This window comes from Phalacrocorax carbo, chromosome 1, assembly GCF_963921805.1.
Source record: "Phalacrocorax carbo chromosome 1, bPhaCar2.1, whole genome shotgun sequence".
NCBI lineage: Eukaryota > Metazoa > Chordata > Aves > Suliformes > Phalacrocoracidae > Phalacrocorax > Phalacrocorax carbo.
In genome coordinates, this window is record NC_087513.1 from 39,508,713 (window position 1) to 39,526,626 (window position 17,914).

Below are 17,914 nucleotides of genomic sequence, written 5' to 3' on the forward strand. Positions count from 1 at the left end.
TTTCATCTTGAGATATCAGTGGCTTCAAGCAGACCAGTTTTTATCCTTAGAACATGCATTAAGTTCGTGTTCATGTTTAAGATCTAGCTGGGAGTTAACTTTGACTTAAGGGAAAAAAACCAGATTTTATTCAGCTATACTAGTCACAGACAGTGGAACCAGTTTCACAAGGTAAGCTGCTGTTAGCTGCTTTATAGAAATTGTCCCTGTGTGCTGTATTAATCAAGGTGTCTCCCTTAATGAAACGAGGAGAACTTTGTTAAGGTCTCTCTGTAGGTAAGTGTCCCCATGGGCAGTTCAAGGAGCAACTTCAACCTCAGTGCCCTGTTTGTGCTGCAGTAACTTGTTTTCAGGTCTCAGCCTTTTTCTCAGGTGGTTAGTATGATTTCATGTCACTGGATAAGCTTAATCACCCAGACAGCTTTTGGAAAATCCTCTGAAGATTCTCTGGCATCAGTTAAAATATTTGAAGATAGAAGAAATATTTTTGTCCAAGAAAAATTACTGTATTAGTGCCCAGAAGAACTAGCTGTTCAACTGGCAAATACTTTTGTCAAGACAAGAAGCTATCAAAATCAGGTAAAAACTAGAAATAAAAATTGCTTCTAGCTTTGTTTACTGAATAGTTGACTTGCTTCCAAAAAGTCTGCATTAATAACGAAATAGCTTTACTTCCAGAAGTCTTGAGTATAAAAGTCTTTAATTAGACCTGATGAGCTTTTCAGTGTATCTTGTCTTCAGAATTGATTTCTGAATAATGTTTTCTGTATATAAGTGTGAAAGTCAGCTCTGGCATATTTTAATTTCTTTTATAAGAGATACCACTTACCATGTTGAGTAAGGATTATCTGAGTTGCTTTATTCCTAAAGCATCTAAATGTTGGTGACAATAAACAGGCTTCCACTTTGGGTTATGTCGTCAAGGTGCTGCTTAGGCACTGAAATTTTTCTGAAGAAAAAAAACACCCAAAACCCAACTACTTGGAGTTGAGTCATAAGAATTTAGGACTTCACCTTACATTATTTGGCAAATATTAATAATGGCACACATCCTCTCCAATTAGTCGCTCCTTGAGGAAGGGGTTCTGACCAAGAGATACAAAACTTATAGGAATCTGTATGGTACAATTAGACATAGGTGTGGCTGTCTGAGACTGCTCTAGTACCAGAAGTGGGAAACATCTTGTCTGGGAATACTTAATCCTCTGACCTTAGCTGGTCCTGTGACTGACCTAGAGCTATTTTTCCGAATGTCTGACCATTGTTGTCTTGTTCCATCTCAGGGTTAGTATCCCCACTCTGAGAAGCACGGGTTTTTTTTCTTGGGTTTTTCTCCCTCCACTGCTAATTGTAAGCAGGTAAACCAGTCAGTTAATTTGCTTCATCTGTCATTCTAATGGTTGAAACAATTTTTTTTTCGTCATGCAAACAGCTGAGATTAATTTAGGAGTGCTATTCCCAAGGTGGTTCTAACAAAGTGCCTTGTCCAGAGAGGTAAATGTTCTGGGGCAGAAACATTATGAAAATTTCAGCAAATACACTGTAACTTCACAATACAACCAGATTGTCAGGGTCTGTACAAGTCATGGTGTCTGTAAAGAGCTGAATAATCATGATCCCTTTTGAAAATTATTATGTTTCTGGGAGGGACTATTTGTTTAATTCCAGACCAGAACAACTAGTTCACATAAGCAAGTCTCAGGGCTATCTTCAAGTAGTGGCTGTATTTAGTTCATGTATTTGGCCTGGGGCTGAGCTCCAGTAACAGGTTCATTTGACTTAATGTCACTTGGAAAGACTGGATTATTAGCTTTCTCCTTCCTTAGGTAACGAAGTTGAATCAGAAACCAAAATTTGAAGCTGAAGAAGTTGAAACAAAACTAGCAAACTAAATTCTAAAAAAAAACCCCACCAAACTTACTTTACTAAATATCATATCAAGCCCAATTACCAGTGGTATTTGAACCTTGATGAATTCTTTATTGCATGGTTGCTTTTTAGGAAAGCTTTAAAAGCAGCAAATGTGCAGTTTCTTCATTCACTGCTGAAGTAGGGTTTCTTATTGCTCAACTTTCTTAGCGTCATCACTTTGGTTTGCCTTTTTCTGGAGACATACTTCAAGACATCATTCAAGAAAATGTCCAGGAGGCACTTTTTCGTTGCTTATCTGATAAGGGCAGAAGCTGTGAAAGCAAGTTCCATGTTCACAGTTCTTGACAGATGTGAAGCTTTTAAAATACGTTTCTAGTGTGGTGTCCTAGTTAACCTTTCTTCCTTCTGTTCAAATGGTGTTTATTCAAAGATCTGCTCATCCTTCAAAGAGAATCTTTATTGGAAAAAGTGTCCCTGTGCATATAAAGCTCTTGCTTCTCTAGTTTATCAAGTACTTTAATTTTAAGTGTGGCATTCAGAAGTAGAATTAAGCAGTTACTTTAATACACTACACTATATGCATTAATACATGCATTAATTAGAAAAAGTAGTATGAACAAACTAATGAGAGAGGCTGCACAGATGTGGTGGTTTTACGGACTGTTACATTTCAGGAAGTATGCAAGGCAGTTACTGAAGGCAATCTGAAAGTGAGCCCTGTACTTTCGAGAGATTTTATACTTGAGACAGCATTGGAGTCTGGTTTATGTGAAAACTCTATTCCTTGAAGAAGAGTAGCTTCCCTCATTTTTCTCTTTCCAGCTAAATCTTGCATTACACGTCTCCAGAGTTGAGTTGTTTAAATATATGTGCATACAAATATTTGGCTCAGCTGTTCCAAGCCAGTGCCCACTCCAGTTAAGGGGGGGGGGGGGGGGGGGAGGGGGAATGCCTTACTTTTTGCATGCTTCCTATCTTGTTCTTTAGTGCCTGCGTAGAGACCATAGTTGACAATATTTTCCTGCCTAAAGATGGAGGAGCAGAAAAATGAAAAAGCAAAGGAAGTTGGCATTGCTCCTTGTAGGTCTGTCACCTTAAAAGTAGCCAGCTTTCAAAGCAGAATTTCTCTCTTTAAAATAGACTCCAGTAAATGAAGAGGGATTCAAACAGGTGACTTGGTTTATTTGGTAGGAATAAGTTTAATCTTACTTATATCTAACTGTTGGGTGATTTGGTGGATACTTCTGAACTGTCCAATAAATCTGGGGGGGTTTTTTGCTTATCTGTTACTCAGTTATAGTGTCTTCATTTCTGTTGTGCACCTTTGAGTATATCCATTTTACAGCCCTGAGATTGGGTGATCTGGGGAGTACAGATAAATATTGTTGTTGGACTTAACACTACCCTGTTCTAGAAACGCTGGCCATGCTGTGATACAGGTGTAGCTTTAGAGTGCTAAGTTCTAGGCAAGGAAACGCATAAACTTTACTGCCTCCTCATTTGAATGACTGAGATCATGTGATCTGATCCGTTTTCATCCTTTCCAGTTAATACAATTGCTTTCTGATAGCTTTAAAACTGAAGGGTATTGTTGAAATGACTGGTTAGTGCAGACTGCTGAAAATTATTCTGAAGGTGCTACACTGAGCTCTGTCTTGACTGTACAAATGGCTTCTTAATTACATATTCTTCCAAAGTTCTTCCAGTAACTTCTTTTTTGGGGGGTGGGAGGGGATGACAATATGTGAAATGCAAGGCGCAGACTTTATAAAGATATATTGCATGCACTAAGTACAGTGTCTGTTTCAGAATGGCTAGAGAAGGGCTTCCCCCCGCCGCCCCGCCCAAAAAGGATATCCATGAGAAGGTTGAGCTTCCATCTCAGGTTTTATAGTTTCCATCTTGCTTGAGCTTAATGGCTTCTGTTTCAAATACTATCAGGTAACTGAAAGACAGGGTGCTTTATGGCTTGAACCTCCTCTTCTATACTTTGTCGTCTTCCTCCTCTGCCCCCACTTGTTTGTCATAAATGAGTCAAAAGGAAATCGTGTTAGCACTGGATAGAGCTGAATACAGTATTAGTTCCAGAGTCAAGCATTGTGTCAGTCTGAAAAGTAAAGTAAGAGCAAGATTGAGGTTTAGGATGTGAGCAGTCTCAACAACACGTGATATGGAAGAATAGGTTTTACCTAGAGCAGAGTCATGTCAGGCTAGTTGGGAATCACTGGAAAGTCAAGTTCAGGCAGGATCAGAGCCCTAACTCGGTCTGGGGCACACTTGTAGCCAACAGGCATACTGGTCACTGGAAAAAGTGCATTGCTAGGCTTTTATTACACCAAATAGTGTGCCAAACCACAGCATCCTAAAGCAGCTCCTAGCTTTGTGGTGTGGTGGCTCCTTAGCTGAGAAGGAGGCAAAGACCTATAACCAGGAAAGTTTTCTTAGGGAAAGTTCTCCCTGGGAATTGAGTTTTTCTTTTCTGTTAAACAGTAAAAGAAAGGTGAAGCGACATCAGGACTGCTGCTCAAAGCCAGTGGGGTGGTAGATCTAAGTGGGACTAGATCACAGATGGTGCTTCTGCTGCTGCATGCTGTGGTAGAGATGTCCAGGTTACCTTTCTTAAAGCATTTTGGAGAATATGTTGGCTTGTGTTACATTCTAAGATGTCATTGCCAGGCTACCTGACTGTAAGAGCAGTGCAGAGATGCCAAGCTGCCTTTATGCTGTATAGGTGTGTGTATATACAAAGGATTACTGTGTGCTCTCGGTGAATGAAGGATTAACTGTACAAATGACAAAACAGCTGTCATGGGGAAAGAGGAAGTTACATTACATTGCTCATTGCCTGGGTTTGGAGGGAGGGACAGAGAAACGTTTGAGTGTACTGCAGTCTGGCTTTGCCATGTCTTCAGAGATCTTGAAAAAAAAGGGCGGCTTTTAAGTGCTCCAGAGATTAAAAAAAATTGGTCAATGAAGCTGCAATAGTGTACATATGTGCTTTAAGCCACCACCTAAAGTAATGAAATTGGCTCCAGAGTGTTGTACAGCAATGGGTATTTAGGTCTGAACTTCCAAATCTGGATGCTGAAAGAAGCCTTGGCTTGCATGGAACTCCTGAATCCCTGTTGGAGAGCCAAAATGGAATTGCCAGTCTCTCACTAAAACTTCTTGTTTCAGGGTTTGGGATTTTCCTCTAAGGAGTTGTAGATCAGTTAGTAAGAGAAAGCCACAAATGTCTCAAACCGCTAGGCAAAACCGATATTTGGTAGCAGCTGCTTAAGTTCTGTTACTTCTAAATTACTGTCAGCCTTCGTTACTGACATCTCCGTACTTCGTTGTTAACTTCAGACTGAAAAATACAGCTTGAACTGTTCTTCTCAAGACTGTGAAATTGCTGCAGTTAACCCAGATTACCGTGCTGGGATTTCCTCTACACCCACTATGTTTGTGTCATTCTAGTGACACCTTTCCAAGAATAAAGACATAACTGCATATTTGTTTTAAAGAAATGACAGGTAATGTAGTTATAGGCTTAACTTGTCATGACTTTTAAAGGTGCATTTTGGTACAGAGACAATCCTTTTTCCTATTGCTTGTAGATCCACAAACTGTAAGTTGTCCAGCCTTTCTAACTGAACATTTACAGTGGTGCCAAATAGGTTAAACTTGTGGTGTGAATGGTTCTGGTGGTCTATGTTTGCAAAACATCTGTGTAGGGAAGGAAACATAGTTTTAAAAGTCAGGAGTGAAAATACATTCTCTTAGGTGTGAAAATTACTAAGGAGTCTCAAAACTTATATTGGTAACAGAACCCTGTGGAGAGACTTGTTTTGCTGGACATCAGGTCAATTATTTCCTTACAGCTTTCTCCTTATGTTCCTTTTGCTTGCTTAAGGTGCAAGGAACTGTTTAGGTAAGTTGAAATACTGCTCATTACATGTTTGCTAGAAGAAAATTAAATAGGACCTGGCATGTTGATTTCTCAGGTCTTCTGACAATGTGGAGTTAATCAGTGATGGCAGAGATGGACACTAATATGGAGGTGCTCTAATTTCTATGTAAATCGTCAGCATTTTCTGCTGAACAGCTAACAGATGGTGTGATTCCCAGAGATGCTGTGAGATTACTGCTGATGAGAGGGGTCTTTCTTACCTTGCTTCCGCTGCTTACCTTGTGCAAGTGCCTGTGTTGGATTCCCTGCACTTCCCCTCTTCCCCAACCCCCAAATTTTTCGTCCTTTGGGGAAGGTTTCCTCTTTCTGTGTGTGAGGAGAGGCGAGAAAACGGGTAACCCAATCTGGTAAGTGCTAAAGCCAGTACAGGAGAGGAACTGAGACCTTCCTCCCAGGGCAGCAGTAACAGTCTGATTAGCTCACTTGCTAACCAGACTGAGAGAGGTGTGTTTTCTTGAGCAGTATGACCCAAAGCCATGTACCAGAATCTGTGGCCGTGTTTTGTTTTTCTGGGGTCAGTTTTCAACAAAGATGAGCAAGGAGGTCTGGCAGACTGCTGTAGGCAGCCACACTGGCTAGTGTGGAGCGGGGGAACAGATCTAGCTTGTAGAAGAGGAACGGTCTCAAAAGGATATTTTAGTTGCTGACAGTTATTCATGAAACTACAGGCATTATAACTGTGGTTAGATATCTAGAAAAAAGTTCATAAATTCTCAGACTTAAGAATGGATTTTTCTGAAAACTTGATTCTGGGATCCTGCTGTCCTTTTTGAGAAATGTTTGTTTGCTGGGAAGAGGTTGGTTTAATTTTCTTAGACAAGTCTCTCTCTGTGATTCTTTGTTTAGCATTTAAGTGTTCCAGAATGAGAAAATGCTTGTTATCTCCTCTTGGATAATTGTTTCTTATCAATAGTAACCGTTAGCTTTACTATAATAGAGTTTATTCAATATTTCTTTATGGGAGAGTAATGAGGTAGGGGAAATACTGTATCTGATGGTTTGCAGCATTTTATGTAGCTGCATTAAGTGTTGATTGAAAATGGCCACTGTATTAAAAAAAAATTAACTAAGCCCTTTTATCAAGCCCTGCTTAGTGAACTGGATTGTGGTGTCATGGTTGTACTTTCTGCATGTAGATCACACTTTTGGTCAGTAGATACAAACTTTGGGTGTTATTTCAAGTAAATGACAAAATAAAGAGATGCTGTTGCCTAACGAAGCTTCCAATTCGGGTTTGTTTTTTTGTCAGCATTTGTCAGCATGCTGATGCTTTGAGTTCTTCAGAGGAGATGGGAGACGTTTCATGCATGTCAGCTCAAAGGAACAAAATCACTTACATGTGTATGTGTATATATGTGAAATTACAAAAACTTGTGTGATATGAAATAAGCTTGAGGGGGTGGATGAGGACGTAGCTGTGAAATTTGAGACATGTTTCTAGAATTACTGTATCAGTACCATGGGTAACAAAAACTATCAGCTGTTTACCTGATAAACCTATTCAATACTGTGAATGACGTGGCTGTAAAATTGCAAGCTCTTTAGGCGTCATTGTGGATCTTGGGAATATTGGTTTTGGTCTGTTGGTGTAAAATGTATCGTGCAAGCAACTTCTCAAGATCTTTCATTCATTCACAAGAAACCAGTGAAATACCTTAAAGCTTGCTGTGACTATAGATAGCTGAGAGGTGCCAGAGACTTAAGTGCACAACTAGAAGAGACTTTCTAGGTTTCTAGAAAATGTTATGAGGTGAACACACCGCACTGGATGGTATGCTGTAATCCAAGTAATGGAGTAAACTAATTTCTATGCCTAATTCCTCCTTGCTGTAAATAAAGGAGATTAATCCATCCAAAGGCCTCTGTGGAAGTGATACATGCACATGCGTGTGAGCAGTTCTTCCAGATACTTGTACGCTTTCCCTGAAACACCTATGATACTTTGGCAAGATCATGATACTGAGGTCTTTATTAGAGAGAGTCTTAATCTCTTCTTGCCTTTTCTCTAAATTACTGCTTCATGGGATATCAAAATCTCAATTTAAAAGATTTTTCCAGGTCTGTACTATATTGATTGTGAAATTAGGCTAGATAACACACAAATAATGGTTCTTCAAGTGTTAAAATCCTGGTAACAAGAAAACCTTGGAGGTACTTTATTTGTGCTAGATGGAAAAGTGGCACCATTCAGCAGTTACTGTGTCTTGAATAAATGTTCATAGTTTCCATATGGTGTAATAAAGTGACATCCTGCTTAGGTTATGCCTGGTTATAATGGTAGATCTCCTGCATTTATCAGTGGATATCAATATTTATGTTCATGTCTTGTTATATATGCAACCTTACAGTGGCTGTAGTAACGCTAAAATAGTTGAACTGTTGATCAAAATGGTGAACAATTTATTGTGTGTTTCAGGTATTGAGGGTGATACACCTCTTGCATCATGCGTGAATACAAGCTAGTGGTTCTTGGTTCTGGAGGTGTTGGAAAGTCTGCTCTGGTAAGTAGTCAGTGAGGCAGTTTGAGTATGTTTTCTTAGGCTTTTTTATTTTTGTTTTGTCTAATACACTCTACTAACCGATTATTTCTTTTACGTAAGTGTGCATGAATAAACATAAATGTAAGTAATGACTGCTGGGGGTTCCTTGCTAGAATAGGTACATCCTGAACTGGGCATATCCACATCTATTGGTGTGTTCTCACATGCTGATATTTTTCTGTGGGGTTGGTTGACAGTGCTTGGTCAGATCTTTGCCTGTCTTATACAGTGAAGTATGTAGCCCCAGTGTTATGGAGGTCTCTGGCTTCACTGGGTAACCCAGCCAGAGGTCTGTGGGAAATTAAGCTGCTTCGTGAAGCTCTCACAATGAGTTGGTTTGCCTGTGTCTGGCCTTGGTGACTCTTCTCTCTAGGAAGGTCTTCAGGGCGCTGTTTGCTTAACGTTTGACAGCAATCTCTGAAGCACTAATACTTCCTTTATGCAAATACTAATATATCATTGCATGTTTACAGGAAGTTTTGCATGTTTTCTACATCTTTCCCTGCAAGTAGGTCTATAGCTGTGGTAGGTAGATGATCATAAAGCTCATCCATTTTAGTTAAACAATTACAGAAGAGTTTAGCCTGACCTAGATTAGCACTGAAAAAGTTCACAGAATAGGATGTTCTCAACCCACCTAGGAACTTTATGGTAAGGTGCACAATTAAACTGAAAGATGTGAAGTAAGGTCTAGAGGTCCACTTTCTCAGGTAAGAACTAGTCTCTCATAAAGCGGTTCCTAAAGGAGACCTTAAATGACAAATAATCTTAGATTGTGAAAGAACTTTTTCCTTCATCTCTGAATTCTTTATTACTGCAGCATTTCTGGATTTCAACCTGTCTGCTCTGACTTGGCCACTGAGTCTTAAAGTTCCGCTTGACTTGTGCTAAAAGCGTCCTACGTGCTAGGTACACAGGAATATCCTATTGAGTCTAGTTAAGTCTAGTAAATGCTGGCAGTGGTTTTTTGACTAATTCCTGTGCTGGCAGATAAGTAGCAGAAGATGCAGTAGTTCTAAATGCAAATGTAAAAGTCATGCAGCTGTATACAGTATCCTGTTCAACTAAAAACTAATCATGATTCCAGCAGTTAGACAAACCTTAAATCAATGCATGCTTTAATTCTTATGCTCGAAGTGAGAGTGGATAAAGGAAGGTGTAGCATTGCTTCATCTAACAGTACGTAGTCAAATAGGCATATGCATCAAACTTTGTGGTGTTTCTTGTAATTTATAGTTATGTCAGTCACTTAATCTGCCTTCAAAAATGAATTGGGTAACTGAGTATAGGCCTAGAACAGTATTTGTGTACAGTGTTTACAAAATGTCACTATACAAGAAGATTCTTACAAGAACTTTTGTGTTACAGACTGTACAGTTTGTTCAAGGAATATTTGTTGAAAAATACGATCCAACGATAGAAGACTCCTACAGAAAGGTATATGCAAAAGTCCTCCCTAGTTTTACAGAAACTTAAATCTGCCATACACATTGTCAAATATTTGAGTCATTGCTTGAAAAGGGGTATGCTTGGTAATGCCAAGTAATACCTGATAACAAGTTTGAAATATAAAGGTGCTCTTAGTCTGTCTACAAGGAATAATTCAAGACTAGCTTTTTAATGTTGAAGCTTAACTTACTAGCTTGTCAGTAAAAAAAGTAATTGTCAGAATTGGGAACACTGAGTTGTGTGTTTTGTTTTTTGGGGGTTTTTTTTTGGTGTAGGTTTTAGGTTTTTTGTTTTGTTTTTGTTAAAGTAAAATAAACTACTGCTCTTTATTTTTTACAGTATTTATTATTTTTTGTGTGTGTGTTAGTATCTCCAGGTAGATTTGGTCCTGCATGTCAGAGGCTCTAAGCGTCTTTCCTGCTAGGAAAATCTGCTAAAAAAACTTGAGGCTCACCTTTAGAACACTGGAGGCAACATACTGTCTTCCTAACAGTTTCACTGATAGCTTGATATACTTCCATTAGATGGGTTGTTGTTTTATTAATAAGTTAACACCAAGCTATCATAAATGAGCAAACACTTAACAGGGGCCTGTTAGTTTCTCTCTTCCCATCTTCAGCATGACAGGCTGAAAGGTCTGACTCTGCTTGCATCATCTGAATCTCCATATTGCTCACTCTTCAGTTTCAGCTGAGACCATGATTAATATTCCAGGCTAAGATAACTTAATCTGGACTGCTACCAAAGGAGTTAACTATTTGGTGAAGCAGATTAGTTTTCAGCTGTGTCAGTTTCTCAACTTTTTTCTTTTTCTAGCTGAATTACTTTCCAGATGCATTGATGCTCTGATGTAACTCACTATGTGGCCACAAAAATACCAGCGTATACAAGGGGGGCAAGATGCACAAATCCTAGCAGGCAATGGGCAAAAACTGAAGTACTTCCTCGTTCAGCACTGGGCTACATTTATATTGGAATAAAGAGGCTGTATTAACAGCTATTGCAGCTTATTGTTACTGGAATCTCTTCTGAACAGAAGAGGAATTGGAGCAAAATTATAATTTTACACCTGTTTTATTTGACCTCATAGAAATCTATATGCTGGAAAAATTCTAGTCTGTCTTAAGCATGTGGGCTTCCAGCCAAAGCTAGAACTCTTATTAAGGAGACAACAGCAACAACAAAAAATCCTATATAGCCACTTAGGAATTTTGGATCCTACCCTGATGTTTGGTGCAGAACTTTGCTGGGTCAGCCCCAATAAATTACTCCAAAAACATTCACAAGCTGTACTAAAGTGAAATGTTTCCTTTGTTATATATTTACATTCTTCAGGTCATACTAGAATCATGATGTTTTCTGGGTGAATTTTTCCAAAGACTGTTTCCCTGGAGCCTGAAAAAGTAGAGCCATCTCAAGAAATTTTGCCTTTTGCAAAGTAATTTTTTTTAGCAAAGATCTTGTAATGTTCCCTTCAGGTTTGGTCCTGAAATGACTAGGAATATCTCTGTATAGTCTTCTTTTCAAATCAGTCAGATTGTTCAAGTCTTGCTTAAGTCTGGACAACACTTCATGCAGTTGTTTTCTTCCCCTCACTGCTAGTTACAGTTCTAACTTGCTGCTTGACTTGGGTGACTTTAAAATGTATTGGTTTGGCAGTTGCAATTCCATGCTATTAGTCTTAAATCTAATTTTATAATATTTGGAGTTGAGAAGATGTAGCTTGAAATATTTTAAGTTTGTCTGGAACTAAATAATTTGAGCATGAAGTCTTGAAACTTGACACTGTGGTTTACTCCCCAAATACTTCTCCATAGAGAGAATAGACACTTCTTAATTAGCTGAATAACTTTGTCAGCAATACATGCTAAAATAGTGGCTATTGAAGGAATCTCCATCCCTAGGGGACATGGAGGAGGTGTAAGAGAGGTGGAAATACTCCGCTTGCCTGCCCTACCCCCCAAGCTCAAATCTAGTTACAAAATAAAAGCTCAAAGGTGAACTAGTGGTAATGCATATATGGGGAGTAAGGGACATGAAGCTCTTTCTGAGTGTTGATCTGCCAACTTGGAATTTTACTTGCAAATGGAAACAAGGGAAGCGTACCAACAGCTTGAAAGAAAAACAAAATGTGGATAGCCTACTTGAAATAGCTTGAGGGTATTTCCATGTCCTTTACACTCAAGGCCTTTTTTTCTTCCTTTTTGTTTTTCCCAGGAACTAGATAGAGGAACCCTGACATAGAAACGGAAACTGATCTGGCTTCTTAAACCTATTTTTTGCAAATTTTTCTAATCTGGATCAGGTTACTAATTAGTGTTACTAAAGGCTTGTTTTGGGGACACCACTCTTAGCGGTTTGCTTGGTTTATTGTTTACTGCGTACTACTTATTTCCTTGTTGATCTAAATTGCTATTAAATGAGCATTAGTATGCCAGTCCAACTTTCTGGCTTTCACCTGTACTTTTCTTTCCATCTGTGAATGATCCCTGAAACAAGTAGGAATTAGTTATGCTAGTTGCTGATAACCATCATTACAGATTTAGCAGCCTCCTTTTTAATAATCAAAAAACCCTAATCACTTTGCAAAGTGGTACTTGGCTGCTGACGCTGCTTTTGAAAATGTCAGTAGAGCTCTTTGAAAGGCTTCTTCCTGCTGTTTTCAAAGTGTATATCCATATAAACTACTTAAGCCATTATGTTGCTTTATGCATTATGAATTTGCTTATAAAATCACACAATTCCTGGTGTCTTCAGAGGGGAGAGTTGCAAGAGGTAAACCTAACCACATCTTTCTCTCTTGACAGCAAGTTGAAGTAGATGCACAACAGTGTATGCTTGAAATCTTAGATACTGCAGGAACGGTATGTAAAACCAACTTTCCTAAATACTGATATACAGTGTTAAAAACCATCGAAAGCTGTAGGGTTGTAAATGATGACATGTTTCCTTCCTCATTCTCTAAAGACTAACTGTGGTCAGTGCATTGGATTAAAGGATGTTCTTTAACATACTAGTATTTAAACAAAACTTGAGTATTGCAGCAGAAAATGAATTGCAAATTTCCTGTGAGCTCATGTTCAATAGTAAGGGAAATGTGAGCTTGAGAATTTTAAAAGAACTTGTGCTGCTGTTTTGAGTTTATAGTGCCCAGAGGAAAATTTAGAACCAATGGTTACTCGGGTTTGGTTTCTGTTGCTGTGGAGAATATGTGCTTTCTTCTCTCCTTTTTCTTTTGTGTGTAAGATGTACTCTGACATGGGGATAAAAATAATATCACTTTAGTCAGCTTATGTGAACTCAAAGTGCAGGGTTTATGCTGACCCTTTGCATAGTGTCAAGTTTTTCTCTGACTTGTTCTGAGTGGAAGCAGTCATGTCCCTCATTGATTCCAGTGAGCACAAACTCAAGACCCTTGGAGAGTGTAGCATGTGTTCTCTGAACTACAGTAGTAATCTGGTCCAATAATTTATTTACATGGCCGTACTCTTATATGGAATTTAAAACTACAGAAAGATGGAGTGGCTGTCCTTTCAAAATATATCGGGCTTTTCATCTGACGTACAGTAAGGGACTTAGTGAGTGACTGGCCAGTCGCAAGATAGCCAAGTCACCAATGTGAGAAAGGCAAATGCTGTTCCACAGCTATGCTGGTGAGAGTTTTCAAACAGGCAAAGACCTTCAAAAAGTCCTAATGCTACTGTGCAGTGCACCTTATGCAATATCATAGTTGTCACCAAAGTCTTGGAAGTGTGACAAGTCTATTGAGCGTCTCCATCCTCTAGTCAATCTCCTTGAAAAGGAAAGTAGAATTTAATATAGGGAAGTGCCTAGACTACAAAAGGGAGGCTGAAAAGGGATGCATTTACTTAGCGACGTGTTTTAAAGAATGGTCAGGAGATGATAAAATGTTGGCACATAAGGAAGGATTTGGGAGGAATGTAACTTTGTAATCTACAGATTACACTGTACCTTCTACTCTACCTCCCCTCTTTTGAAATTGCTTTAGTTCCTGTGATTTCTTCCCCCACCCTCCAGGGTGTAGCCCTTGGCAATATCTAGGTATTGTTCAGCCACCCCGGATGATGTTCCAAAACAGATATATTTAAAAGCAGATTTATTTATTTGGTTTACCGTAATGCTTATAGTCAAGCAGTAGCTTATTGGTCAGTTTAAAAAGGGGGGGAGGGCAGAAATGCATTGTGCTTGTGATCCATTTGTGACCTGAAGTATATGGCAGTTCACGTAAGGAAAGTGCAAACTAAACGCAATGTCTGTATCTCTTCTTTTAATTACAGGAACAGTTTACAGCAATGAGAGACCTATACATGAAAAATGGACAAGGTTTTGCATTAGTATATTCCATCACAGCACAGTCCACGTTTAATGATTTACAGGATCTAAGAGAACAAATTCTTCGAGTCAAAGACACTGATGATGTAAGCATCTTTAAAAATGCTTAATACTTATATTTACAGTTTTCATTACAGATGTTGTAACATATACACTGTGACTGGATAGCTTCCAAGCTTTAAATTAAGAGACAAATCAACCACTAGGTGCATAGTACAGAAATGCAACTCTTAAGACAAACTGGAGAAATCGTAAATTGTCATGTGGAGTATAAAGAGAATTGTCTTGTTTTAATCTCTTCCTTTAAAGTACAGTATTTCAAACAGTATATATCCTCATTTGCTAGTACTGTAGAAGACCTTTCTAAAGCAACTCTATTTTTACCTCAATTATTATCAATGAAGGTTTAAAAAAACCTACAGTTCAATTTTTCCTCTTTATGCTTACTGTTTATGGTATTTTAAAAGCACAAAATTCTAAGTACTTACAGAAGATGGTACTGTAAGCTTTAAACTTGCACGTTATGTAGCTTTTATATTTTGTGTGTGTTCTTCCAAGTAAGTTTGGTCATACTATTTCCACACAATTTCAATATGCACCTCTTAGCATTAATAGTGCTATAATGCGAGGCTAAAACATTCTAGTTTATAACTGATGAAAAAAAGCTTAGTCCCTTAATAAAAGGAAGAAAGCTATTTCAAATGTGAAACAGCAGTAAAAGTGTGTTTTTAACTGAAACACCTTCTAGGTTATAGCCATCAGACAGAAAATCTTGCCTGGGGAAAAAAAAGTAAGCAATGAACAGTTTTTAGGTGTGCTCATCTCATTTAAACTGCTAATGGAAACTTTGATCCCTTCTCTACTGCATGTATACACATATGCTTCTGCTGCCGGCAGACACAGAATGTATTAAATGTTTCAATATCAGGGAAGTTCATTGTGACTCTTGTAATACAAACCACCTTGCACTTTCTTAAGTGTAAGCATTTGGAGGTCTTGCCTGTGTTCAGCAGATTTCTTCTAGAAATGATTTATTACCCACTATCACAAATGTATTTCAGAAGGGTAGAAGTTAAGTTGCATTTGCCTTTCTCATCCAGAACCTGCCAAGTTATAGTCTTGTTTAGCATCAATTAACTTTGGGCACTACAATCAAGATAAATGTGACAATATTTGAAACCTTAGTTTACATAGTATATTTATGCTGATTTGCCTAAGCTTGCTTTGGTAGTATTTTGGTAGTATTTCCCTGGAATTCTATTTCTCTTTAGATCACTCCCCTCAGTCCTGAAAGCCATTCCATAGTATCAGAAGAAAGATAATGAGCTTCAAGTTGCAACTTTAGTTCTCACCAAAATTTACATAAAGTTTTTTTGTATGCCGAAGCTTAGGAAAAACTATGACTTGCTTTTTCAGTGGGGGGAAATTAAATGATCAAAACGTAAACCTTTTTTCAGTGCTTGAATTTGGGAGAAACTTAGTTATGTCCTTAGATTAGTAAAAGGAAGAAAAAAAAAATCCCCAAACCCCCTGCCTTTGTATGATTGCCTTTTCTTGCCACAAAGGTCAGTTCAGTGTTTTCTGTAGTTAGTAGTTTTGGTAAGCTAGCATGTTTCTTTCCTCTGTGTGTATCATCTTACTAAGAGCTGTGTGAGCAAACTGCTCTTGAAAGGAGTGCAGATACGCTGGAAGTAGAGGAATGGTGAAAGGAGCATTAGCGTCCTTCATCATGCTACCCAGTACAGGATGCTTCTTCCAGGATTTCTGAATGTGTAACAATCTTTTAGCAGATTCTTCAGTAGACTTTAAACATCTAAAAATGAAATGTCATTAGGTGTTCTAGATGATGTGAAGTTTTCTCAATTGGCAGTGTGCCGAATCCTCAAGCTATTTCCCCCACTGCCCTGCCAAACAGCAGGCAAAAAATGCAGTCACTTTAATCTTCAAATCAAAGTCTCGCACAACTGTGAACTTAAGTTTCTGTTATACCAGAGCTTCATTATTCTGGAGGTCAGGATCCGCTGAGGATTCAGGTAGGGTTTTAGGTGCGCATTTACATTGTGCCTTCCCAAAATTTTAACGAATTCTTTGCTGGTATGAAATTGTTTTTAGGTGCCTATGATTCTGGTTGGCAATAAGTGCGACTTGGAAGATGAAAGAGTTGTGGGAAAGGAGCAAGGTCAGAACCTAGCAAGGCAATGGAATAACTGTGCGTTCTTAGAGTCTTCTGCAAAATCAAAGATAAATGTTAACGAGGTAAGGCACACTACCTATGGTGGGGAGGGGTGGCAGGGAGAGAAGGATAGGACACTGTGTTCTGTTCACCAAACATTACCATTTTTCAAGAAAAACTAACAAAATTGAGTAACATTCAATATAATGGAGAAAACTCTACAAAGCTATTGTGAGCATTTGAGAGATGTGTCTATTAAGGGACGTAGTTAGCTTCGACGTAGGACTTTTTAAAATTAATATAATTTTAGTGTAATTAGTTTTCAAATCATATTCATATGAATTTGGGATAAATACTTTTTTAATGTTACATTCCTTAGTTGATATCATTTCTATCCTCTGAGAATCCACTGCTAGCCTACTTTTTTTTTCTTTAAAAAAAAAAAAAAACAAACCTGCAAGAGAGTCAAGTCCTTAAAACTGATTGATTTAAGTTATTTGGTGTTAAATTATTTGAGATGGTAAGGACAAAATTTCTTAAGGGTTTTGTCCAAATTAGCAGCTGATTAGAGACCTAAATAAGTGCTCTGTGTAAAGGAAAAAGAAATGGCAAAAACCTGTCTAGCAGCTTGCTTATTTAGCAGGAGCTAGGTTAGGTGACTGATCAAACACATGTGTTTTTGGGACTTGCCATAATGCATGCCTTCTAATCCAGTGGGGGTGTTGGCATAAAGAAAGGATTCAAAAATTTTTAGAAAAAGAAGCTGCGTTAGTGTCTACATTTCTGGAACAGCTTGAATACTACGATAAACCCTTCAATTCATTGCGTTTTCTGGAAAAATCGTTGGCAGCATCAATCAAGTTGAAAGGGCCTCTGTGCAAGACTTGCATGTAATCAAATGAGTATGGTGGTTTTAAAAAGGAATAATGTGTGTTTAATTGGGAATTTCTGGAAACTATCAAGTTTTTCTTAAATACAAATTAATCAGCTTAACTATATAAAAATCATATGTTTAATAAACTAGAATGTACTTCCATCAAATACTAAAAGCCCTTGTTGGAATGTTTGCTGCTTTGCAGACAGTGCTTAGGAAACTGCTAGGATAGCTTTAGTATGAGGACCTCCTTGATTTAGGAGATGCAGAAATAATTGGAACAATGTCTGTTATGAACAAAACAGATGCTATTTAATTGTAGTATGTAGACTTGTCTTAAATTAGCCTTTCAACAAAATCATGTTCTAATTAGAATTCTAGGAGATTCAAAGTGTGAGAGAGTCTCATACATGAGTTACTTTTCTAGGAAATGTTACGCTTATGTCATGCTGTAGTCCTAGAGAGGCTGCTGAATTAATTCTCTAGACTTCGGTATTTTTAAAGTATCTGGAAAAGTATGATCTCATTCGAATACAGGAGACTGTTATAGAATACATAGTGTACTTGAGTTACCATGAAAATGTGGAGTTAAAATTTATTAGAACTGTATTTAAAAGAATATCTTTACAGTGATGTGAGTTAGAAAGCTGTGGCCTGTTTCTTGACCTCAGTGCTAAATTGCAAAGTAATAGCATATAGTA

General features: G+C 38.1%; 1 protein-coding gene across 1 annotated transcript in view; it reads left to right on the top strand.

The window, feature by feature from the left end:
- RAP1B (RAP1B, member of RAS oncogene family) overlaps positions 1-17,914 on the top strand; it is a 31,784-nt gene that overhangs the window by 10,775 nt on the left and 3,095 nt on the right. The window contains exons 2-6 of the mRNA XM_064449182.1: positions 8,241-8,325; positions 9,733-9,801; positions 12,621-12,677; positions 14,112-14,252; positions 16,279-16,422. Of these exons, the coding sequence (XP_064305252.1) occupies positions 8,269-8,325; positions 9,733-9,801; positions 12,621-12,677; positions 14,112-14,252; positions 16,279-16,422 (468 nt within the window). The 5' untranslated portion in view covers positions 8,241-8,268. The remainder of the gene's footprint in view (positions 1-8,240; positions 8,326-9,732; positions 9,802-12,620; positions 12,678-14,111; positions 14,253-16,278; positions 16,423-17,914) is intronic.